At 44.6% G+C, this 27,326-nt stretch overlaps 1 protein-coding gene across 3 annotated transcripts in view; it reads left to right on the top strand.

Annotated features, from left to right (window-relative positions):
* Window positions 1-27,326, top strand: part of nrp1a (neuropilin 1a) — a 165,739-nt gene that overhangs the window by 71,314 nt on the left and 67,099 nt on the right. For all 3 annotated transcript variants that reach the window (XM_068007591.1, XM_068007576.1, XM_068007585.1), the window contains exon 6: window positions 22,660-22,815. In XM_068007591.1, the coding sequence (XP_067863692.1) occupies window positions 22,660-22,815 (156 nt within the window). The remainder of the gene's footprint in view (window positions 1-22,659; window positions 22,816-27,326) is intronic.

The following is a 27,326-nucleotide window of genomic DNA, read 5'->3' as shown; positions in this document are numbered from 1 at the left end:
ATAAAGAGGCTGCGTAACACATGTGACCTTTTAGCTGCACTTCATTTGGAGCAAAACTAATTACTTTTCAGTGATTTTAGTCTTACACAATTAGGCCTCAATATTTTGGGAAACATCCCTCCCCTGCATTTACACCCACCTCTCCTCAAGGCACTAATGCTTACTGGGGTACAACTCCATATGCCCCAGGCACCCTCCAGGATCCACGCCAAGTGACTATTTTGTCCATAGAACGGACTGGACGAGCAGATGCTCACACCTCTTCCAGGCCTCGAATTCTTTGAACCAAGTATAATTTGATCAGTGCTTAGAACAAAACTTCTGTATCTTGACTAATTTAAGGTCAAACCTGGTGTGGGCCTGTAACCAATTTTCCACCAGGTGTCCATTTTCAAGTTGGGCACGAGAAGGTAGCTTCCAACCTTAACTCTGGTTAGTTTAAAACAGTGTAAAAGACTGACGTTTTCCCTGTTTGGTGCAGGAGAAAGAGTCGTTTTTTTATCACATTATTTTATAAACTGTTGGCCTGGCCTTGTGCTGTATTGCAAAATGTTGCCTTTTCTCTGTTCAAGAATTATACATAGCATCATTAATATACAAAGAAGTGCAAATTTAAAATTATAAATTAGAAGCAAACATGATACAATAAGTTAGAACATAGACTGAAGCTTACACCACTGCATCCCAAACATTGGAACTGAGTGGGCAGAGGGGACTTTAGCTAACATGAACAGTCAACAATTGAGTGAGTATCACTTGATTATATCAAACAATGACAAAGCCGTGGCTGCTTGAACTTATTTTGATCTATGCCCCATCTCTGTCTTCACTTTAACCTATGTTTCCTGGACTACTCAAAATAGATAACTTGCTTTAAGAAAGGATGAGATCCTAATAATTCCAGTAGTCAAGTGTCACTTCTCATTTCAACAGCCTTTAAATCATTTTTCAAAAAATATGTAACTTTGACATGCCCAAGGACAACATTCAACAACAAAATATTACTAAACAGTACAGTGTGCGGTAACACTTTATTTTTGCACAGCTCAGGTTTATTTATCGCAAAAAACTTGCAGTAATGGCATGACATTGTTTGCCCTTTCTGTCTCAGACAAAAAAACATTCCTTTCTTTGAAAACTGATGAGGGGGAAGGGATGGTTGTTTTTGTGAAAGCAGGATTTTAATTTCTGATAAAACTGTTTGTGATTTTAAAGTTATTTGGATGACCTTACTTAAAAGGATGCAAAGTCCTTTTATTTTGCAGGTTGCCTGCCAAAACCTCTAAGACAGATCCTGTTTTCAAGCGCCAAATGCATTTTTGACATGCCTTTTAAGTACATGCATAATAAACATGTTCAGCGTTCTTTGATATTCTTTGTAATGAACGTATGTAGGGAGATGATATCGCCATGTACCACGGTCAAGTAACAAGACGCTGTCAGACATGTGACATTGTTTTCCTGCAAGTTGAAAAAGATTACAATAAAAACCTTGTTTTAGTTATCAGCAAAAATGCTCCCAGTGAAAATACTTGGTCCATCTAGCATTGGCTTATTTGGCCGAGACACAAAAGTTTAGTAAAATTGAAATGAAAGCAGCTGTTGGAGCTGTACCTCGACACTGGCTGCAGCTGCTGTGAAAGCTCTCAAAACATCAATTAACTTTAATTAAGAAAAAAACGTTGGTGAGGATTAAAAGTAGTTTCGGGATGAAATGAAAAGTTTAATAACAAATGTTGGACAAATAAAGCAAATCATTCACTTGCTCCTATTTCAACTGATCGCCATTTGGCAGTTATGTAAATTTTCTAAAGTGGCTGCAGGCAAATGTCCAACAGGCAGGCAAGCAAGATTTGTCTTTGTAACTCATACATCCAATCACGCATCAATTCCAACTTTGCACCAATGCAAAGTACAAAAAGATTAACTTTGTGACCGGTTTATTTAAAACTCAATTTATGGCATTACTCCATCCCAAAAAGTTAATGTGTATATTTTGGATACCAAGGCAGCAATACTGGAAAATTAATATAGGAACAGGGTGGAAGATAATTGTTAGCAGGTCAAGGACAACTCCGTTAAACAAGGGTTGGTATTAGTTGATGTATGCTGTAACTGAATATTTTGACATTTTTAGATTTTAGCTTACTGGCTGAAAGGAGGAGAGATTTCCTCCAATTTCTACTGAGGTGCCTCTCAGCATTGCAGAATCTACCGCTCAATGTCTGCATCCAGGTGAATTTTTGGACGGATAAATTGATCCTCCTCCTCTCAGAAGCTCTGTCCCTACCCTGGGGCATCCTCTCCGTGTGGCAGTGTTTCACTGCATGGAGATCTGGATATAAGAATGAAGAACAAAGAGGTACATAAGGCAAGAAGAAAGTGAAGTAAAGGAAAAAGAAAGGAAGAACATAGAATACAAAAGGGGATTCGGAAGATAGGGAGGAAATAAAGGAAAAATTAAGCAAAGTCAGAGGAAAAAGGTGCATTTATATAACACCTTTCATTTGCTAATGAGCTCCTAAAGTATTTCGTAGCAAATTAATTACTTGTGAAGTGTAGTCACTGTTGACCTGTCGACAAACATGCAGTTAGCAAGGTCCCAAAAATAGCAAATGAGACAAATGGCCGCTTTGATGGCAAGGGTTGAGGGATAAATGGTGGGCAGGACAACCCCTCTGCTTATGAGTCATGAGATGTTTTACATCTACCTGATCAGACAGACGGGGGCCTCAATTTACTCATCTGAAAAATGGCACCTCCAGCAATGCAGCAGTCACCCAGTAGGAACATAGGAACAGGAGTAGGCCATTCAGCCCCTCGAGACTGTTCCGCCATTCACTGAGATCACAGCAGATCATGGCTGACCTGTATCCTAACTCCATCCACCCGCCTTAGCTCTATATCCCTTAATACCCTTGGCTAGCAAAAATCTATTGATCGCCAATTTAAAATTAGTAATTGAGCTAGCCTCTACTGCTTTTTGTGAGAGAGAGTTCCACATTTCTACCACCCTTTATCTGAAGAAGTGTTTCCTAACTTCTCTCTTGAATGGCATGGGTCTGATTTTAAGGTTATGTCACCTCGTCCCAGACTCCCCCACCAGCGGTAAAAGTTTCTCTCTATCTACCCTATCAATTCCTTTCAAAATCCCAAAAATCTCAATCAAATTACCCCTAAACCTTCTACATTCCAAGGAATACAAGCCTAGTTTATTTAATCTCTCTTCATAACTTAACCCTTGGAACCCTGGTAACATTCTGGTGAATCTGCACTGTACTCCTTCCATGGCCAATATATCCTTTCTAAGATGCGGTGCCCAGAACTATACACAGTACTCCAGATGTGGTCTAACCAGGGCTTTGTATAGCTGCAGCAAAACTTCCTCCCCTTCATATTCTAGCCCTCTAGATATAAAGTCTAACATTTCATTAGCCTTTTAATTATTGTTTGTACCTGACCACTACATTTTAATGATCTGTGTACATCCTCTAAATCTCTTTGGACCCCCACTGTTCCTAGCTTTTCATATTTAAAAAATACTCGGATCTATTCTTTTTTGGTCCAAAATGGATGACCTCACACTTAACTGCGTTGAAATCTATCTGCCACAGTTTTGCTCACTCACTTAACCTATCAATGTCTCTTTGTAATTTTATGCTCCCGTCTACACTACTTACTATGCCGCCAATCTTTGTGTCAAATCAGCAAACTTGGATATATGGCTCTCCATTGTGTTATCTAAGTTATTAATAAATATAGTGAATAGTTGAGGCCCCAGCACAGATCTTTGTGGGACACCACTATTCACTTCCTTCCAATTCGAGTATATACCCATTATCTCTACTCTCTGTCTTCTACCACCTAACCAATCTCCTAACCAGGTCAATAATTTGCTTTCAATTCCATGAGCTTAGATTGTAGCTACTGCACTGAAGTGTTTGCACTCCAGTCCTAGAGTGCAGTTTTAATCCACAAACTTCTGAATTAGAAGCAAGATGTGCTGCCACTGCGCCAAGCTGACACTCTATTACTTCCAGGTGTTTTTCTAAGTCTCCTTGTGTTAGTGCAATTCCAGTCATTGTATATTTATGTGGTGTCCCACATTTTTCAACTTATGTCTAATACTTTACATTTGTCAGTGTTAAATTTCGTTAGCCACATGTCGGTCCAATTACATGATCTATGGATCCATTAGCCTAACCTTAACAATTGAACATTAATGGAACCAGTAATCTGAACAAAATAGAAAAGTGCCTGATGAAAATATCCTAATAGGACAGTTAACATGTCTTTAGAAGGAGTAGATTTTACCTGACCAACCTCAGAGACATTTTTTGAGGACGTGACATCCCAACTTGTCAGAGGGAAGTCATTTGATATTCTGTACCTTAACTTCTGATAAATTATTGCATGGGAGATTACTTTACAAACTAAGCTCAGTGGGTATCAAGGGTAGGACACAGACATGAATTCATAACTGGGTAATGGGAAGGAAGTAGAGGTGCCCAAGGCCCATGCTGGATCCCCTCCTTTATGGTATATATAAATGATTTGTAATCACAGTCTCGATGCAAAGTAATTAATTTCACAAGCAGCACACTAGGGGGAGGGGGAGGGGGAGGGGGGAGGGGCACAGAGGAGCCAACTAAGAATTTACAAGAGAAGCTTGAAGGATTTGAACTTAGGTCGACCAGTGATGAATGAAGTTTAATATGGATAATGTAATGTACTACATGTTGGAAGTAAAAATAGGCCAATTAATTTGCTTTAAGTGGTAGTGGTTGAGGGAGTAATATTAACTAGGATGGTGGGAAAACCTCATGCGCTTCTTTGAAAAGTGCCATGGCGTGTTTGACGTTCACCCGAACCAATTAGTTTAACATCTCACTCACAAAACAGGGGGGGAATTTAAACTCATAAATGCTAATCAGGGTCTGTTCCTGGTGGGAAGTGGACCAGCGACTTTTTAAATGAGGCCCTGGAGTTAAAATAGCCCAAGCCTGAAATTTAGGCCAGGGAGTACCTCTCGCTCACCTGAAACCCACTCGGGGTTAAAATCAACCCAACAGAATATAAACTGGCCATAAGAAACATATTATAGTAATAGATATAAGGGTAAATTCACTGATTCTGTGCTCTCAATGGGGTGCCATGGTGGAAGGGGGTGTTTGTGCAGATTCTTCATTTAAGTGCAGCTCTCTAATGGGCATATGAGATCAGATACTCTATAGATACCATTTTGACAACATGTTGTTGTAATGCTTCAGATAGACTCCAGGAAGTTCCTCAGGATTCTCCTGATCGGCCTCTGTAATTTCGGTGGATTAGTAGAAACCCCAGATAGATGCACAAACTGAGATTCCGCCGATGTTACGATGGCTGATCAGGAGAAACCCCACAGGGAATTTCCTGGCATCAGTCTCTTAGTGCCATGGACTATAACAAGCTTTAATTATTCCCCTCCTGCTGTAGGACTTTACCAAGGCGAGTAATTTTAAAACCAGCTTCTCCGAAAGTGATGTTAACCACTTACTGTAGGATGTCTCCCATAGAATGCTGTCTCTGAGTGTGGTATATGCACAGTGCTCAATGGCACAGCACAGAAGATCATTAAAAATCTATTCATGTAGTTGGAATGAAAAGACTTCAGAAGTTCTAACAAGGTTAAGTACCATGCAAGTCTTTCAAGGTTAAACGGTGCTGTTTTTCAACAGACTTGAAGATTAGCCAAATGTACAGTGGAGAGGCTTTTATTATTAGAGACATGCAAAGAATCAGGGGCTACATTCTATAACTCATCAGCAATCATTTCTTCATTATAATTACACTTTCCAGTGATTAATAATTACTGTTTTTCCTTGTGATATGAGAGCTGATTGAGGAGATAAAATACATCACGTCTCCTTGTTCAGGTTTCTTGTCCATGTTCCTCTTTCAAACTTAAGCTTTCTTATGCTTGGCTGGGACAAGTTCATTTAATAATTCCCATAACTAAAATATAATCTTACATTGTGAAAAACTGAGGTGAATTCTTTTACATTTTTTTCCTCATAATCGTTTTTTTACTTCAGTTGTCAGCTGGATGTCAAACATGTGTGGATATATTTAAGATATCAAGTCAAGTCATTGAAGTCAGTGGAAAGGAAAATTAGATAGCCTGTGTAGTGGGCATCCTCTCTGCTATCACCTGTGTTACATCATTGCTGAAAGTTAAAATGACCCCCATTTTCTGTGAACGGAAGTACCACAACTCTTTCAGAAATACCTGGACCAGACAACTCCAAGTCTACCCCTTAAGATTCTATTCAAAGCATCACTGTGCTGGAGACATCCTTCCTTTGACAACCTGCCCTCACTTTTCTTTTGAGAGAGATATGCTCATTGAGTCTCCCATCTACCCTGGTGCAGGTCTTGGAGCTAGACTGCATATCCTGGATAAACTTCTAGTTTCGCATGTACCCCAAAAGCTTTAAGTTTATTCATGAGAGCTGGGTGCAGTTACAGGGTGAAAACCATATGGAAACCAATAAAGGCGATGCAAGTGGGCTCCCCCCGAGCCCTAACCAACCTGCAGTCTTGTAGAAATCCATAGCCTGCTCCATGCACTCAGAATGAGGCAGTTCTTTTCTGATTACATGCAGCCAATGCTGTGATGATCTAAGGAACCAATGTAACAGCTACTGATATAAGCTAGATTCATTGGGATCACCCTTCTTGTGACTGGAAATCACAATTGTACTCTTGAATACTGAGGGTTCCATACGCCAAACTAGATATTATTCCCCATCCTCTTTCAATAAAATAATTTTAAAGATTATTGGGTCATGGTGGTATTATGATTATTTTCCATTCAGTTATGCCTTGTAACAAAAATCTTAGGGTTATATTTTCCTCCACTTGTTGAATTTAGCAGAGAATACCACTTTATACTCATGTACTTCTTTGCTAAAATTAAAGAATGAAGGAAAATAAACCGAAAACTGATGGAAAGGGAGGGGTTCTCCACTCTCAGGTTAGGCTGTTACAGGATATGAATAGATTATTAATAATAAACACAAGTGAGTTAATGAAAAAAACTTTTAAAATTATACCCTAAAATTTCCGCAGACCATCGTGAGGGGACAGAAGCTGAGCTGGGCTGGGACCTCATTACTATAATAGGATGGGTAATTCAGAGAAAGTGGTCTCTGTGTGACCTGTCTCTGATATCTTCATGTTACTGTTTCTCTCAGTCTCGCCACTTCTGCCACCTACAGGAGTAAAAGGTACTGCAGGTATTTACAATGAATTATTCATGGAACATGTCCCTCATTTTAAAAAAAAATTTCTTCATGGGATGTGGGCGTCGCCAGCGAGGCCAGCATTTATTGCCCATCCCTAATTGCCCTTGAGAAGGTGGTGGTGAGCCGCCTTCTTGAACTGCTGCAGTCCATGTGGTGAATGTTTTCCCACAGTGTTGTTGGGCAGAGAGTTCCAGGATTTTGACCCAGCGACGATGAAGGAACAGCTATATATTTCCAAGTCGGGATGGTGTGTGACTTGGAGGGGAACGTGCAGGTGGTGGTGTTCCCATGTGCCTGCTGCCCTTGTCCTTCTATGATGTGGAGGTGCCGGTGATGGACTGGGGTTGACAAATGCAAAGAATCTTACAACACCAGATTATAGTCCAACAATTTTATTTGAAAATCACAAGCTTTCGGAGGCTTTCTCCTTCGTCAGGTGAATGTGGGAATCCTTGAACGTTTTGCATTTATATTCAGAGCACAATACCTGGTGATTACAGATAATCTTTCCAACTGCCCGTTGTCAAGGCAATCAAAGTGTTCAGACAGAGAGGTGTTACCTACAGGACCACCGAATATACAAACGGCCAGAACACAAAACAGAGAGAGAGAGGGAGAAACATCCGAAAGGAAGAGAAAGACAGAAAATGACCAGCTGTATTAAAAACAGATAACTTTTATTCGCTGGTGGGGTTACGTGGAGCGTGACATGAACCCAAGATCCCAGTTGAGGCCGTCCTCATGGGTGCGGAACTTGGCTATCAATTTCTGCTCGACGATTTTGCGTTGTCGTGTGTCTCGAAGGCCGCCTTGGAGAACGCTTGCCCGAAGATCGGTGGCTGAATGTCCTTGACTGCTGAAGTGTTCCCCGACTGGGAGGGAACCCTCCTGTCTGGCAATTGTTGCGCGGTGTCCGTTCATCCGTTGTCGCAGTGTCTGCATGGTCTCGCCAATGTACCATGCTCCGGAGCATCCTTTCCTGCAACGTATGAGGTAGACAACGTTGGCCGAGTCACAGGAGTATGAACCATGTACCTGGTGGGTGGTGTCCTCTCGTGTGATGTTGGTATCTGTGTCGATGATCTGGCATGTCTTGCAGAGGTTGCCGTGGCAGGGTTGTGTGGTGTTGTGGAAGCTGTTCTCCTGAAAGCTGGGTAATTTGCTGCGAACGATGGTCTGTTTGAGGTTGGGTGGCTGTTTGAAGGCGAGTAGTGGAGGCGTGGGGATGGCCTTAGCGAGGTGTTCGCCATCATCGATGACATGTTGAAGGCTGTGGAGAACATGGCGTAGTTTCTCCGCTCCGGGGAAGTACTGGACGACAAAGGGTACTCTGTTGGTTGCGTCCCGTGTTAGTCTTCTGAGGAGGTCTATGCGATTTTTCGCTGTGGCCCGTCGGAACTGTCGATCGACGAGTCGAGCATCATATCCCGTTCTTACGAGGGTGTCTTTCAGCGTCTGTAGGTGTCCATCGCGTTCCTCCTCGTCTGAGCAGATCCTGTGTATTCGTAGGGCCTGTCCATAGGGGATGGCCTCTTTGACGTGGTTAGGGTGGAAGCTGGAAAAGTGGAGCATCGTGAGGTTGTCCGTGGGCTTGCGGTAGAGTGAGGTGCTGAGGTGCCCGTCTTTGATGGAGATTCGTGTGTCCAAGAAAGAAACCGATTCTGAGGAGTAGTCCATGGTGAGCTTGATGGTGGGATGGAACTTGTTGATGTTATCGTGTAGTCTCTTTAGTGATTCCTCGCCGTGGGTCCACAAAGGAGGAGCCATCGTCATTCATAACAGAACAGACTATTGCAACTAAGCATACCGATAACTGGACAACCAGGAACACTACAGACGGTTACCCGCAGATCCGACCAAAGAACACACTCACTAGCTCAACAAACTGATCAAGACCTTCGACCCAGACCTTCAAAGCGTCCTACGCACTCTCATCCCACGTACTCCCCGCGTGGGAGACTTCTACTGCCTCCCAAAGATACACAAAGCCAACACACCCGGACGACCTATCGTATCAGGCAATGGAACCCTGTGTGAGAACCTCTCTGGATACGTCGAGGGCATCCTGAAACCCATCGTGCAGGGAACCCCCAGCTTCTGTCACGACACTACAGACTTCCTACAAAAACTCAGTACCCACGGACCAGTTGAACCAGGAACACTGCTCACCACGATGGACATCTCGGCACTCTACAGAAGTATCCCCCACGATGACAGCATCACTGCAACAGCATCAGTACTCAACACCAACAACAGCCAATCTCCAGACGCCATCCTACAACTCATTCGCTTCATCCTGGATCACAATGTCATCACCTTCGATAACCAGTTCTTTACCCAAACACACGGAACAGCCATGGGGACCAAATTCGCACCCCAATACGCCAACATTTTCATGCACAAGTTCGAGCAGGACTTCTTCACTGCACAGGACCTCCAACCAATGCTATACACCAGATACATCGACGAAATTTTCTTTCTATGGACCCACGGCGAAGAATCACTGAAGAGACTACACGATAACATCAACAAGTTCCATCCCACCATCAAGCTCACCATGGACTACTCCTCGGAATCAGTTTCTTTCTTGGACACACGAATCTCCATCAAAGACGGGCACCTCAGCACCTCACTCTACCGCAAGCCCACGGACAATCTCACAATGCTCCACTTTTCCAGCTCCCACCCTAACCACGTCAAAGAGGCCATCCCCGATGGACAGGCCCTGCGAATACACAGGATCTGCTCAGACGAGGAGGAATGCGATGGACACCTACAGACGCTGAAAGACGCCCTCGTGAGAACGGGATATGACGCTCGAGTCGTCGATCGACAGTTCCGACGGGCCACAGCAAAAAATCGCCTAGACCTCCTCAGAAGACTAACACGGAACGCAACCAACAGAGTACCCTTCGTCGTCCAGTACGTCCCCGGAGCGGAGAAACTACGCCATGTTCTCCGCAGCCTTCAACATGTCATCGATGACGACGAACACCTTGCTAAGGCCATCCCCACATCTCCACTACTCGCCTTCAAACAGCCACCCAACCTCAAACAGACCATCGTTCGCAGCAAATTACCCAGCTTTCAGGAGAACAGCGTCCACGGCACCACACAACCCTGCCACGGCAACCTCTGCAAGACATGCCAGATCATCGACACAGATACCAACATCACACGAGAGGACACCACCCACCAGGTACATGGTTCATACTCCTGTGACTCGGTCAACGTTGTCTACCTCATACGTTGCAGGAAAGGATGCCCCGGAGCATGGTACATTGGCGAGACCATGCAGACACTGCGACAACGGATGAACGGACACCGCGCAACAATCGCCAGACAGGAGGGTTCCCTCCCAGTCGGGGAGCACTTCAGCAGTCAAGGACATTTAGCCACCGATCTTCGGGCAAGCGTTCTCCAAGGCGGCCTTCGAGACACACGACAACGCAAAATCGTCGAGCAGAAATTGATAGCCAAGTTCCGCACCCATGAGGACGGCCTCAACCGGGATCTTGGGTTCATGTCACGCTACACGTAACCCCACCAGCGAATAAAAGTTATCTGTTTTTAATACAACGGGTCATTCTCTCTCTTTCTCTTCCTTTCGGTTGTTTCTCCCTCTCTCTCTCTGTTTTGTGTTCTGGCTGTTTGTATATTCGGTGCTCCTGTAGGTAACACCTATCTGTCTGAACACTTTGATTGCCTTGACAACGGGCAGTTGGAAAGATTATCTGTAATCACCAGGTATTGTTCTCTGAATATAAATGCGAAACGTTCAAGGATTCCCACATTCACCTGACGAAGGAGAAAGCCTCCGAAAGCTTGTGATTTTCAAATAAAATTGTTGGACTATAACCTGGTGTTGTAAGATTCTTTACACTTGTCCTTCTAGGTGGTAGAAGTCATGGATTTGGGAATGCTGTCGAAGAAGCCTTGGCGAGTTGCTGCAGTGCATCCTGTGGATGGTACACACTGCAGCCACGGTGTGCCGGTGGTGAAGGGAGTGAATGTTTAGGGTGGTGGATGGGGTGCCTACGAAGCAGGCTGCTTTGTCCTGGATGGTATCGAGCTTCTTGAGTGTTGATGGAGCTGCACTCATCCAGGCAAGTGGAGAGTATTCCATCACACTCCTGACTTGTGCCTTGTAGATGGTGGAAAGGCTTTGGGGAGTCAGGAGGTGAGTCTCTCACCGCAGAATACCCAGCCTCTGACCTGCTCTTGTAGCCACAGTATTTATGTGGCTGGTCCAGTTCAGTTTCTGGTCAATGGTGACCCCCAGGATGTTGATGATGAGGGATTCGGCGATGGTAATGCTGTTGAATGTCAAGGGGAGGTGGTTGGACTCTCTCTTGTTGGAGATGGTCATTGCCTGGCACTTTTCTGGTACGAATGTTACTTGCCACTTATGAGCCCAAGCCTGGATGTTGTCCAGGTCTTGCTGCATGCGGGCTCGGACTGCTTCATTATTTGAGGGGTTGCAAATGGAACTGAACACTGTGCAGTCATCAGCGAACACCCCCATTTCTGACCTTATGATGGAGGGAAGGTCATTGATGAAGCAGCTGAAGATGGTTGGGCCTAGGACACTGCCCTGAGGAACTCCTGCAGCAATGTCCTGGGGCTGAGATGATTGGCCTCAAACAACCACTACCACGTTCCTTTGTGCTAGGTATGACTCCAGCCACTGGAGAGTTTTCCCCCTGATTCCCATTGACTTCAATTTTATGAGGGCTCCTTGGTGCCACACTTGGTCAAATGCTGCCTTGATGTCAGGCGCAGTCACTCTCACCTCACCTCTGGAATTCAGCTCTTTTCTCCATGTTTGGACCAAGGCTGTAATGAGGTCTGGAGCCGAGTGGCCCTGGCGGAACCCAAACTGAGCATCGGTGAGCAGGTTATTGGTGAGTAAGTGCCGCTTGATAGCACTGTCGACGACACCTTCCATCACTTTGCTGATGATTGAGAGTAGACTGATGGGACGATAATTGGCCGGATTGGATTTGTCCTGCTTTTTATGGATTGGAGATACCTGGGCAATTTTCCACATTGTCGGGTAGATGCTAGTGTTGTAGCTGTACTGGAACAGTTTGGCTAGAGGTGCGGCTAGTTCTGGAGCACAAATCTTCAGCACTACAGCCGAGATGTTATCGGGGCCCATAGCCTTTGCTGTATCCAGTGCACTCAGCCGTTTCTTGATATCACGTGGAGTGAATCGAATTGGCTGAAGACTGGCTTCTGTGATGGTGGGGATATCGGGAGGAGGCCGAGATGGATCATCCACTCAGCACTTCTGGCTGAAGATGATTGCAAATGCTTCAGCCTTGTCTTTTGCACTCACGTGCTGGACTCCGCCATCATTGAGGATGGGGATGTATACAGAGCCTCCTCCTCCCGTTAGTTGTTTAATTGTCCACCACCATTCACGACTGGATGTGGCAGGACTGCAGAGCTTTGATCTGATCCGTTGATTGTGGAATCGCTTAGCTCTGTCTATAGCATGTTGCTTCCACTGTTTAGCATGCATGTAGTCCTGATTTGTAGCTTCACCAGGTTGGCACCTAATTTTTCGGTATGCCAGTTGCTGCCCCTGGCTTGTTGGTAATGGTAGAGTGAGGAATATGCCGGGCCATGAGGTTACAGATTGTTCTGGAATGCAATTCTGCTGCTGCTGATGGCCCACAGCGCCTCATGGATGTCCAGTTTTGAGCTGCTAGATCTGTTCTGAATTTATCCCATTTAGCAGGGTGATAGTGCCACACAACATGTACCAAATTTAACATATAACTAGTTAATGCCCCATTGCGTTGCACATTGGAGTCAAGACTAAGTCCAGTATTCAGGTCAAGCAGGTTAGAGTGCTGGGATAACTGGACCCAGGTAAGGGAGGAGACCGGAGGGGAGAGAGGAGAGCATGGGACGGAGGTGGGGAGGTGGATGGAGATAGGGAGTCAGGCAGGAGGGATTGGTGGTGGAGATGGAGCAACAGAAGACAATGAAGGGATGCATGACACTAGGCAGGGCCATTCCATCCCAGTGATAGGAGGAGGGAGAGATGGAGACAAGGGAAAAAGAGGGGAAAGGGTAGTGGACCAGGAGGAGAGGGGGCAAGGACTGGATGGCACTGGGTCAGGGCCAATTTTCTTCTCAGCTGGAGGGGGGGGGGGGGGCGTCTGCACTGCGCCAGAGCTCTATTCCATTTCCGTGGGGCGGAGGAGAGCATTTTTCTTCTTTTGTGGCAGAAAGGAATGTTTCAGAGGTTTTCGGTTCAGAGTGGGGGATGGTGCTGAGTTATTTCTGGGTGTGGGGCTGGAAGAGGCACGTATTGTTTCTCATTGGGCAGGGGGTGAGTTACTTCACACGGGAGGGCCAGGAAAAGGCATAAATTTGTTCTAAAGTGGGTGGGGAGGGCAGCCTCAGATGCAAACTTGGCATTTCCCCTCCCCAATTGAGGACAAAGGCTTGATCCCCCTCTTCCCCCTCCCCATGTATAAATCATTCCTATTAGAATAAATACATAGAATTACATCAAATTTACAGCACCGAAACAGACTATTTGGCTCAACTGGTATGTGCCGGTGTTTATGCTACACACGAGCCTCCTCCCATCCTACTTCATCTAACACTATCGGCATGACCTTCTATTCCTTTCTCCCTCATGTATTCATCTAACTTCCCCTTAAATGCATCTATGCTATTCGCCTCAACTATCCCTTGTGGTTGGGAGTTCCACTTTCTAACCACTCTCTGGGTAAAGAAGTTTTTTCTGAATTACTTATTGGATTTATATTTATGACCCCTAGTTTTGGACTCCCCACAAATGGAAACATTTTCTCTACATCTGGCCTATCGCACCCCTTCGGAATTTTAAAGATCTCTCTTAGATCACCAGCCTGATCAATCTTTCCTGACAGTTGTAACCTTTCAGTTCTGATATCATCCTTGTAAATCTTTTTTGCGCCTTCTCCAATAGGGGATATAGGGCTATTATTTTCAGAATCACAGTAAGAAAACTGATGGGTGGTTAGGAAGGGTAGGCTAGATAGACCATTGGTCTTCTCCCGCTCAAAACATTGCAATGTTACTATAATTTTAGTGGTTTAAGCCCCTTTCCCATTCAGAAACATTCCTGTTAATATTGCTCATTCCATGCATGTTCTAGGGTATGTACTTTTATGTGAAAGGAGGAGGTTTTTCGCAGTATATGAGCCATGGCCTGCAAAACCCTAAGATTTGACAAGGTTCAAAAAGCAGCATTAGTAGTAAATGTGTTTCAGATTGGGCAGGATGGGAACCCTGTGAAAAAGTAATTGCAAAAGAGCTATAAAAAAAAATGTTGGCAACAATTTCTGAATAAAATCTTAAGTCAACTTACCAGACCTAGAGGAAAATTTTTCATAGAAACCATAACTAACATTTGGTATTTGTGCATTGATTTATTTAGAAAATATAAGCAAATAAGCAATGAATTCCACATTTCTAAAATTTCCAGTGACTGGATTTTCCTTTTACTTGAACAGGTAATTGTAAAGTATGAAACGTCCAGTTAAATACTCAGAATCCCCACTGACATGCATTATCTTCATAGTATCATAGTATGGTGCAGCACAGGAGGAGGCCATTCAGCCCATCGTGCCTGTGCCGACTCTTTGAAAGAGCCATCCAATTAGTCCCACTCCTCTGCTCTTTCCCTCTAGCCCTGCTAATTTTCCCCCTTCAAGTATTTATCTAATTCTCTTATGAAAGTTATTATTGAACCTCTTTCAGGCAGTGCATTCCAGATCATAACTCACTGTGGAAAAAAAAATGTCCTCATGCCGCCTCTGTTTCTTTTGCTAATCACCAGTCCTCTGGTAACCGACCCTTCTGTTGCTGGAAACAGTTTCTCCTTATTTACTCTATCAATACCACTCATGATTTTGAACACCTCGATCAAATTTTTTCCCTTCAAGTATTTATCCAATTCCTTTTTGAAAACCACGATTGAATCTGCTTCCACCACCCATTCAGGCAGCGCATTCCAGATCATAACTAATTGCTGTGTAAAATAGTTTTTCCTTTGGTTCTTTTGCCAATCACCTTATATCTGTGTCCTCTTGTTCTCAGCCCTTCTGCCAATGGGAACAGTTTCTTTTTAATATACTTTATCTAAACCCTTCATGATTTTGAACACCTATATCAAATCTCCTCTTAACCTTCTCTGCTCTAAGGAGAACAACCCCAGCTTCTCCAGTCTCTCCACATAACTGAAGTCCCTCATCCTTGGTACCATTCTAGTAAATCTCTTCAGCACCCACTCTAAGGCCTTGACATCCTTCCTAAAGCATGGTGCCTAGAATTGAAAACAATACTCCAGCTGAGGCCTAACCAATGTTTTATAAAGGTTTAGCATAACTTCCTTGCTTTTGTACTCTACGCCTCTGTTAATAAAGACCAGGATCACATATGCTTTTTTAACAGCCTTCTCAACTTGTTCTGCCACCTTCAAAGATTTGTGTACGTACACCCCCAGGTCTCTCTGTTCCTGCACGCCCTTTAAAATTGTATGGTTCAGTTCATATTGCCTCTCCTCATTCTGCCTACCAAAATGTATTACTTCACATTTCCTGCGTTAAATTTAATCTGCCACGTATCTGCACATTTCACCAGTCTGTCTACGTCCTCCACGTTGTTTACTACATTTCTGAGTTTTGTATCATAGAATGGTTACAGCACGGAAGGAGGCCATTCTGTCCATCGAGTCCGTGCCGGCTCTCTGCAAGAGCAATCCAGCTAGTCCCACTATCCCGCCCTATCCCCGTGGCCCTGCAAATTGTTTCCTTTAAGTACTTATCTCTCTTTTGAAAGCCATGATTGAATCAGCCTTCACCACCCTTTCAGGCAGTGCATCCCAGATCACAACCACTTGCTGTGTAAAAAGGTTTTTCCTCATGTCGCCTTTGGTTCTTTTGTCAATCACCTTAAATCTATGTCCTCTGGTTCTTGACCCTTCCGCCAATGGAAACAGTTTCTCTCCATCTATTCTGTCCAGACCCTTCATGATTTTGAATACCTCTATCAAATCTCCTCTCAATCTTCTCTGCTCTAAGGAGAACAACCCCAGCTTCTCCAGTCTAGGCACGTAACTGAAGTCCCTCATCCCTGGAATCACTCTAGTATATCTCTTCTGCACCCTCTCTATGGCCTTCACATCCTTCCTAAAGTGCAGTGCCAGAACTGGACACAATACTCCAGTTGTGGCCGAACCAGTGTTTTATAAAAGTTCATCATAATCTCTTTGCTTTTGTACTCTGTCTCTATTTATCAAGTCCAGGATCACGTATGCTTTTTTAACTGCTTTCTCAATCTACCCTGTCACCTTCAATGATTTGTGCACATATACCCACGGATCTCTCTGTTACCGCACCCCTTTTAGAATTGTACCCTTTAGTTTGTATTGCCTCTCCTCGTTCTTCCTACCGAAATGTATCACTTCACACTTTTCTGCGTTGAATATCATCTGCCACGTGTCCGCCCATTCCATCAGCCTGTCTGTGTCCTCTTGAAGTCTATCACTATCCTCTTTACTACCTTTCCAAGTTTTGTGTCATCTGCAAATTTTGAAATATACCTGAAGGGGATGAGAATGGAACTAGGGAAAATAAACTGGAAAAACTTACTGATAAACAAAGAAATAGAACAACAGTGGGAAATATTTAAAATGGTGATCAATAGAGTTCAGGAGAAATATATCCCACTAAAAAGCAAGAACAAACTAGCCAGTAATGACACACCATGGATAAATCTGCACAGTGTAAAGTGGGATTGGAATAAACATTCTTGTTGCCTCTTCTTTCTGTATTTTTTTCTCCAGATCACAGCTTCCTGGGTAATAAAAGTATAGATGCATCTTTTATGGGCCACTCCTGGTCCAGAACACTCTCTGGGATTTACATCATTATATATGTCTAATTGTGCTGACACTTATTGCAGGGGATAGCTTCCTCGGCAATACTTTCAAATCCACATCTTTTATAGTAATTTATAGTTCTTGGAACTGGTTTATGGGACCCCTGAGGAGTGCCTGAGACACATGAGCCTAGAGCCACAGTGGTGTCTTGGATTGACACCATGCACTGTCTGACAGTGGGTTAAGGCTGTCACTTCTAATTGCATTCTCTTAACTTGATAATACAGGGCATATTATTCAACACCTTTAGGAATTAAAACCAGATCTGCTGTGGGCCCTAGAGCTCTAGGCATACTGACAATAGATGGATCACAGGGCTAGATAGACAATCTGCAGTAAGGCCATTATAGCCCTGAGCTAAAGTGTTCCCCCCTCCCCATTTCCTCCCAGCTCTCCTGAAGGCAGTGGTTCCATAAGTCCCTTGTCTTTGTCTGATACCCTACCTAAGTAGCCATTCTTTGTGTGTAAACCTCGAATGTCACCATGACGGGCAGCATAACCTAGACCAACCCACCTGAATTCCACACATGATCGCATTCCAGTAGGGGTTATCAAATAGCCATCAGGAGGGGAACCCTGGAAGGTTTTGTCCTCCCCTAGCTCATTGCTATTAATGATGTGGAGATGCCGGTGATGGACTGGGGTTGACAATTGTAAACAATTTTACAACACCAAGTTATAGTCCAGCAATTTTATTTTAAATTCACAAGCTTTCGGAGGCTTCCTCCTTCCTCAGGTGAGCGTTGTTGGAAATGTTCACCTGAGGAAGAAGGAAGCCTCCGAAAGCTTGTGAATTTAAAATAAAATTGCTGGACTATAACTTGGTGTTGTAAAATTGTTTACCATTGCTATTAAGGTCAATTGAACACTTCAAAGTCTAGCGGAAACTCCCGGTCGTGACCCATCGGTCATTACCCAGTATATCCTGGTCCCAGTAGATCTCTGGGCCCTTTCTGTTGCACTCCTGCTGGAGTTGTGCTGGGAGTGCACCAGAAGGGTCAAGAGATATTGCTCCCACAGTGTTTCTCCTGTCTTTAAGGAACATCAACCAATCTCTTCTGAGATTTTCAAACGGTTTCTTTGCTTCTCTAAGATTTGAAAACAGTCCCTCTCATTGGATTTTTCATCAACCGGCAGTTTTATCCAGAACCATTCTCTTTTATATCCCTGAAAACAGTACTTCCTGGAATTAAGAATAAACAGCCATTCAAATTCATAAAGGAACTGTCAGTGGAATACAAACTGAGCCAAGCACAAAATCTGTACATATGAGAATTGTGTGTTAGCCTTCCTCTGTAGACTCTTATGACGGAAACTATAAAGATAAACTTATCAATATTGTGCCAGGATAGGTTTGGTGCAAGATTGTGCCTATAGTTGGCAGTTAAATTCTCTCTGCATAATACCCGAGTTTTAAAGGGGCAGCCACCAAACCAAAACTTAGACATTTCGATCATCTCTCGGTCTCCTCTTCTGACTCTTCAACATTGGCTCTAAATCCATACCTATATTCCCTTGCATCTATTTGTTTCACCCCCTCTGTAAATTACCTTGGAATGCTTTTTATGTTAAAGGCATTTGTTGAAACAGTTTGGTAATTTGCAATTGTGCAACAATTAATGGGTTTCTACAGGATTATGGGATTGTTATCTTCTCACACAAAGCTAGGGATGTTACAATATATTGATGCATTGCGATATTTCAATATAATTGCATATCCTTAGTTGTGTGTGAGAATATAATGTTTGAAGAGAAATTAAACAGAAACATATGGTATAAAATCACTAAATGATGCAAATAAGCTGATAATAAGAAACATCCCAATCAACAAAACCTAAGAACTGCAAGATAAGCAGAGTTATTTCAAGATGGAAACAAACCTGATGATGATGGTAATATCCCCAGCCCTGTGCACACACAGGGCTCGATTTTAAACGTAAATTGCGGGTACGTTGGGGGCGGGGGACTGCGAAAATTGCAGAAATGCAGAGCGGGTTCAGAAGCCGGCTCCAGCCCGCCGACTTCCGAGTTCCCCACAGACGCACCTGTGTGCCGGTGGGCCACCCGATTCCAGAAGTCCCGCCAGCAATTAAAGCTGGCGGGACGATAGTTAAAGAACCAAGTGTACCTCATTGAGGTACTTACGGTACTTTACTTGTGACATATTAGGTAGTTAGAACGATTTTTAACTTACCTGGGTGGCTTTCCCACGGCTTCTGATTCACGCCTGGTGAAACCAGGCATAAAGGGCCGGATCAGGCAAAAAGAAATGAAATAAAGTAAATAACAAACCATTGCACAAAGTTAAAACACAAAATCAACCTACCTTTCCACCCTGCTCCGATGTCTGATGTCTCCCTCTCCGATGTCCCTCTCAGCCCCCGATGTCTCTCTCTCTGATCTCCCCCTCTTCCCCCACCGACGTCCCCCCAATCTCCCCCTCTTCCCCCCACAATGTTCCCCCGATTTTCCCCTCTCCCCCCGTTACCCCCCCCGATCTTCTCCTCTCCCCTCCCCCGATCTTCTCCTCTCCCCTCCCCCACGTGCTTCCATTCCAGTGCTGGATGATGTCTCGCTCTCTCTCTCCCCCACCCCTCCCCCCCGCCCCGGCGTTGCAGCTCCTGCACGAAACCCGGAAAGAACTTTAATCACCATCAATTACGTTGTGATCGCGCCGGAAACGGTGAGTTTTTTTAAAATTCGGGTTTGCCACGCGCACCTTCACTCCCCTGCTGCCAAACCGCCACCATTTCAAAATTGAGCCCACAGTCTTTCAATAAAGGTCGCAGACAGTCATTGCTACAGATTGCCTGAAGAAATCTTGTCAAATGTAGCCCAAGAGTGTAATAGAACCAAATAGTTACGACTTATATTCTGCTGGCAGTGTTGTAGGATTTCCCTGAAGGTTCCTGCAATAACCTCAAATGTACACTAATGCCTGGAGTAGCTGGTTACTGGCTAGTCTCGCAGTTCTCCTGACAGTGTTATTCTGGTGTTGTTTTCAGAAATGCTACTTTTCACAGGCTGTGTTTGGAATTTTAATTTAATATGAGCTCTGATGATGAAAACAAGATGACATTCATTACAAACATGCAGAATCCCCACTGCTGATCATTATTTGATTTGATCTAGCCCTTGCTGTATCGTGTAGGATGTCTTATGAGTGCAACTGTGCATCTGTAGTCCTAGGAGAAGAGAAACGATGCTGAGTTTTTTGAGAACATATCAATCTCATTGAAATAATCAAGTCTGTGAGTTGGTAAATAATAAGCTGGTTAACTAACAAGGGGGTCATTTTGACTTTGTGCGATAGTGTAAAATGGGTGATAGCGAATTGGCAGCCCGTTTTACATCTCTCCCGATCTAAATAAAAATCGGGAGAGGTGTAAAATGGGCTGTGAACTCACTATCACCCATTTTACACTATCGCACAAAGTCAAAATTACCCCCCCCCGCCCACCCACCCCGAGTTTTTTAATGGGTGATGTTAACCCTTTCGAAATAAATGGGCTAATGACGCCATCAAAGCGATCAAACAGCAATTTCTATGCTTCATTGTTTCTGCTGTGACATTTACCATCTGCTTTAAATGCACATGAGCCACTTTAGGACAACAACATGTGCACAATCTTAAACATTACCATCATTACACCATTTCTCATCGTTGTTCTGCTTTCCTTCAGGATTTCAACATGCTATAAGAAATTAGCAAAAATAAATGAACTCGCCTTTTTGGGTTTGCTAATCCCAAAACTCAAGCAAGAAATTACAGCGACTTTCTCTTAAATTGAGTGTTACCGGGGAATCTTTAATCTAAACCTTTTTTACTGGAGGATTAGAATTTAAAGAGACTGTGAAGTATTTTAATAAACTTTCAGGCAGCGCTTTTCAAGCAGAACAGTACATGACCAGAACTATCAGTGTTTGTTTTTCTACAGCCCTGAATCTCTAAGGCAGCTTTGCTCTTTGGAGCTTTTCTTTGGCAGTCTTCAGCACACAGCTCTGATGCGACATAGCTTCTCTTGGGTCTTAAGAGTTACCCGCACCATGTGTACTGATTTTTGCCCATTCCAATGAGCTTATAATCTTGCAGGCCAGGAAGAATCCTCCAAAAGTCCATAAGCCTTTAGGTACCTTCTTTATAGCAGACAAAACAAAAGAGTAATTTAGTCACTTTTGTGTCCACACTGCTTCCCTGGAAAATCACAAGATGGAAAAACGTCATCCACAAAAGCACTGCAATGTGGTTTACATGTCAGCCTCTAGAGATCAAAGTTTCCAGGTTTTCTCATTTCTAATTCCTGACACATTCTTGTGTCACAATGTGTCCCTTTGTAATGCTGGAAGAAGTTCTGGAAATAAGTGGTCATTTCTGGGTTATTTAGTGATTTATTTTTCCTACGAACTATTTTCTTCCTCCCAGCACTATTCCTCAATTTAAAAAAAAATTTCCCCTCCTCTTTCAATTCCTCTGGATCATGCACCATTTCCTGCCCATGACGGTGGGCAGGTGATCTGCTCTCAGTCTTCTGCCAGTGTCACTATGGACCCGTCTCCTGGTGCGTGGGTTAGAGAGGCCCCAGTTGATCTACTGTTTAATTTTGGTTCTTTCTCTGGGTTGGGGGGGGATGTGCCTTACCTCAACTCAGAAACTTCCCACTGATGACCAAGGAGGTTGTTGTCTGGAGTAATCTTCCACATAAACTCACACCCTGCTATGCCATTGATATACCAATACACTACCCCATCCCTAGTCACAGGTCTAGCCTGTCACTTTCAATGTGTAAAGATCAAGAGGGTTAATTTGCTTGGAGCTTCTTCCGCTCCACCGTTGTAATTTCGGCAGAAACCCCTTTCACACGTGGCAGAGCCGCGAGCAAATTCCCGGCGTAAGACTCTTCCTTCGCTAAATCGTTATTTCCCAGGTCTTCAAAACTGTGCAACTCCTTGCTTTTCTCAGCCTGCTTCCCCTCCTACAGTCTTCTCTGTTAAAAGATAAGCTTGGCATCAGCGAACAAATACTCCCTCTTACTCTTTTCAACCTTGCTGGTGCTGTGTTAATGGGCCTTGGCTTACACTCAAAGTTTGTCAATTAAAAACAAGGTTCTGAAGCTTATTTTCACACCTATTAAGACTATTTTGGACAGTTCAATTATTCATCCTAGATAATGACAACATTATACTACAGGAGAAAGTTGTTCCATTAAGAGTAAGAAAATTAAACATGCTTCAAGAAAGATTGTTAACGATACAAATGCAAATCGTTATTGAATGTGCTCCTGCTGCAACACCCCTCTCCCACCCTCCCCCCTCCCCCCCCCCCCCCCCACCGCCTCCCACCCACCATGCTACAAGAAAAACTCGCTGGTATAATTTAGAATCTGAATCCTGATTTATTCATGCATTTTTATCTCTCTGTTTCAGTTGGTCTTCATATAGGACGCTTCTGTGGGCAGGTCGCTCCTGAACGTATTCAGTCACTCACGGGCATTCTGTCTTTAACGCTGCACACGGATACTGCAATCGCTAGGGATGGCTTCTTCGCAAACTATTCCATTGTCCAAAAGAATTTATCAGAAAGTGAGTAGAAATTGCTCTATTGACATAAACTGTTTTGGGTGGACTTGTTTGTTCAAAGTCTGAAGGCGACACTGCATTGACAGGCTGAGTAGAATTAACATGGAGAAAGTGCTACTGTAATAGAATCATAGAATCATAGAAGTTTACAACACGGAAACAGGCCCTTCGGCCCAACATGTCCATGTCGCCCAGTTTATACCACTAAGCTAGTCCCAATTTCCTGCACTTGGCCCATATCCCTCTATACCCATCTTACCCATGTAACTGTCCAAATGCTTTTTAAAAGACAAAATTGTACCCGCCTCTACTACTGCCTCTGGCAGCTCGTTCCAGACACTCACCACCCTTTGAGTGAAAAAATTGCCCCATCTGGACCCTTTTGTATCTCTCCCCTCTCACCTTAAATCTATGCCCCCTCGTTATAGTCTCCCCTACCTTTGGGAAAAGATTTTGACTATCTACCTTATCTATGCCCCTCATTATTTTATAGACTTCTATAAGATCACCCCTAAACCTCCTACTCTCCAGGGAAAAAAGTCTCAGTCTATCCAACCTCTCCCTATAAGTCAAACCATCAAGTCCCGGTAGCATCCTAGTAAATCTTTTCTGCACTCTTTCTAGTTTAATAATATCCTTTCTATAATAAGGTGACCAGAACTGTACACAGTATTCCAAGTGTGGCCTTACTAATGTCTTGTACAACTTCAACAAGACATCCCAACTCCTGTATTCAATGTTCTAACCAATGAAACCAAGCATGCTGAATGCCTTCTTCACCACCCTATCCACCTGTGACTCCACTTTCAAGGAGCTATGAACCTGTACTCCTAGATCTCTTTGTTCCATAACTCTCCCCAACGCCCTACCATTAACGGAGTAGGTCCTGGCCTGATTCTGGAAAATGTACATATAGACACCCATGTTCAACAGCATTCCTTACAGACCAAACTAAACAGTATGTTGTCAGCAACACAGATGGCAAGTTAAAATAAGATTCTCAACAACAACAATTCTGCTCAACAACTACAATTTGCATTTATATAGTTCCTTTAACATAAGAACATAAGAAATAGGAGCAGGAGTAGGCCACATAGCCCCTCGAGCCTGCTCCACCATTCATTCAGATTGTGGCTGATCTTCGACCTCAACTCCCGATCCCCATATTCCTGCCCTGTACAATTGTAGTAAGACTTCCTTACTCTTGTACTCCAACCCCCTTGCAATAAAGGCCAACATTCCATTCGCTTTCTTAATTTCCTGCTGTTCCTGCATGCTAACTTTTTGTGTTTCTTGTACAAGGACACCCAAATCTCTCCGAACACCAACATTTAAAAGTTTCTCACCATTTAAAAAATATTCTGTTTTTCTATTCTTCCTATAACCTCACATTTCCCCACATTCTACTCCATCTGCCCGATCCCCATATTCCTTGATTCGCCTAGATTCCAGAAATCTGTCTATCTCAGCCTTAAATATATTCAATGACTCAGCATCCATAGCCCTCTGGGGTAGAGTATTCCAAAGATTCACAACCCACTGAGTGAAGAAATTCCTCCTCATCGCAGTCTGAAATAGCTGACCACTTATCCTGTAATTATGCTCCCTAGTTCTAGACTCTTCAGCCATGGGAAATAACCTCTCAGCATCTCCCCTGTCAAGCCCTCTTATAATCTTATATATTTCAATTAGATCACTGCTCGTTCATCTAAACTCCAGAGAGTATAGGCCCATTCTACTCAACCTCTCTTCATAGGACAACGCTCTCATCCCAGGAATTAATCTAGTGAACCTTTGTTGCACCGCGTCTGAAGGCAAGTATATCCTTCCTTTAGATAAGGAGACCAAAACTGTATACGGTACTCCAGGTGAGGTCTCACCAAAGCCCTGTACAATTGTAGTAAGACTTCCTTACTCTTGTACTCCAACCCCCTTGCAATAAAGGCCAACATTCCATTCGCTTTCTTAATTTCCTGCTGTTCCTGCATGCTAACTTTTTGTGTTTCTTGTATAAGGACACCCAAATCTCTCTCAACACCAACATTTAAAAGTTTCTCACCATTTAAAAAATATTCTGTTTTTCTATTCTTCATATAACCTCACATTTCCCCACATTCTACTCCATCTGCCACCTTCTTGCCCACTCACTTAACCTGTCTAAATCTCTTTGCAGACTCTTTGGGCCCGATGTTAGCAGGGCTGCGGGTTCTCGGCGGGGGGGCCACACGCCCGGTGAAATTAGTCAGCTTCCCGCGCGATTGTAGCATCCAATCCACTAATTGGATCCACTTACCTTCTCCTCCGGGTTCCCCACTGCTGATCTGCGCGTCGGGCGGGCTGCGCATGTGCAGTAAGATCTGTCAGCTGGAGGAGCCCTATTTAAAGGGGCAGTCCTCCACTGACAGATGCTGCAACAAACAGAAAAAATCACAGCATGGAGCAGCCCAGGGGGAAGGCTGCTCCCAGTTTAATGATGCCTCACTCCATTAGATGGGGTGAGGAGGAGAGGGAGGACAGAGATCTTCCCCCCGGCGGGCTGGAGGGAGCGGCCTGCCTCTGCCACCAGGAAGGCCTGGCTCGAGGTGGCAGAGGAGGTCACCTGCACCACCAACATATCGCCCACCTGAATACAGTGCAGGAGGCGCTCCAATGACCTCAGTAGGTCAGCCAAAGTGAGTACACTTACTCATTCCCCCACACTCCGTCTGCCACATGACCGCCCCCAACCCACATCTCCTTCTGCACTGCAAACACTACTCTGTCACATCACCCCTCATACCCACTCAAACCTCATCCTCATTGTACCTGCACCTACTCACCTCGCCAGTACTCATCCCGCCACTACCACTCAACCCAATCCTCATACAATCTCATGGCTCTATCTCGTACTCACCCTCTCATGCATCTCTTTCACGGCCAGCCTCACTCAACCTGCCACTACCTGTGCTGCAGCCACAGGGCATGCATCACATATGTGCAGTAGGAAGCGTAAGGCAAACGTGTCGTGAGCATGAAGGGGATGCACAAGGGTGTTTGAGGGTTTGTCATGGTTGTTACTTATATTGAATTTCTGACCAACTCACATTACATATTATATTGGCACCACTACTGCCATGTCTTCGCGAATCTTGTCTGGTCTGTGCAATAATGCCCTTTCCTGAGGATCACGATGAAGACCCACGACTGATGCCACCCAGTGTGTCACTGCAGAGTGGGTGTAGGTGTATTTGCAGGGCTCTTTTGTGCAGACGGCTGAGAGACGTCGGCGATGTCCCCGGTTGCACCCTGGAAGGATGCGGAGAAGAAGTTGTTGAGGGCAGTGGTGACTTTGACAGAGATAGGTAAGAAGATGGTGCTCGGGCCAGCCAGGAGCAGCATGGCATGAAGGAGGCTGCAGATGTCCACGACTACATGTCGAGTGACTCTGAGCCTCCGTGTACACTGCTGCTTAGAGAGGTCCAGGAAGCTGAGCCTCGGTCTGTAGACCCTGTGGCGAGGGTAGTGCCCTCTGCGACGCATCTCTCTCTGCGGTTGCCCTCCCTCCTGCTGTGCAGGTGGATGTGTCACAGCACTCTGTTGTGGAGCTCCACGTGTCAGAGGTGGACGGCGTGGATGGCGAGGCTGGTGATGCTGTTCGCCCTCCGAGGAGGTCATGACTGCAGCTATGACGGCCCCCATCCGGAAGATGTACATCTGAGGGGGTCCGCAAGGTAGGTACATGTGTCTGGACACCGGGGTAAGTGTGCAGGTTGGTGACTTTGATTGTCAGGAGGAGGGTGGTGGAGGCCAAACTTTGTCCCAAGTGACAGAGTGGCCTCCTGCAATGAGTGAGGGTCTCCCCCCCCCCCCGACCTGTCAAATGGACCTTTGCAGCTGCCACAGGTTGATGGCTGCAACAGGTCCATTTGAACTGGGAGTGTTTCCCCCAGTGTGGGAAACAGTCCCAGGTTGCTCTAAAATCCCACCCCTCCTCACATAATCCCTTAATCAGGTCAGTTAATGACCTGAACAAGCCAACTAAATACTTTCAAGTGGCATCCCGCTGGCTTTAATTGCCTGCGGGATTCCCACCAGCGGGGGCTGCGCGCGCACGCCGGCGGGTCAGCGGGGAACCCGGAAGTGCGCGGGTTCGAGGCGGGCTCCGGTCCCGCTATGGGATTTCACGATTTTCGGGGCCCCCCCGCCAGGAACGCACCTGATAGCGGGTGCTAAAATGCTGCCCTTTGTGTCCTTCTCACAGCTTACTTTCCCACCTAACTTTGTATCGTCAGCAAACTTGGATACATTACACTCGGTTCCTTCATCTAAATCATTAATATAGATTGTAAATAGCTGATACCCAAGCACTGATCCTTGCGGCACCCCATTAGTTGCAACCTGCCAGCCTGAAAATGACCTGTTTATCCCTACTCTCTGTTTTCTGTCTGTTAACCAATCCTCTATCCATGCTAATATGTTACCCCCAACCCCATGAGCCCTTACCTTGTGTAACAACCTTTTATGTGGCACCTTAT

The sequence above is a fragment of the Heptranchias perlo genome, chromosome 2 (assembly GCF_035084215.1).
Source record: "Heptranchias perlo isolate sHepPer1 chromosome 2, sHepPer1.hap1, whole genome shotgun sequence".
In the NCBI taxonomy this organism is placed as follows: domain Eukaryota; kingdom Metazoa; phylum Chordata; class Chondrichthyes; order Hexanchiformes; family Hexanchidae; genus Heptranchias; species Heptranchias perlo.
Note: the sequence above shows the minus strand (reverse complement) of the source record. Positions and strands in the feature narration are given on the sequence as shown.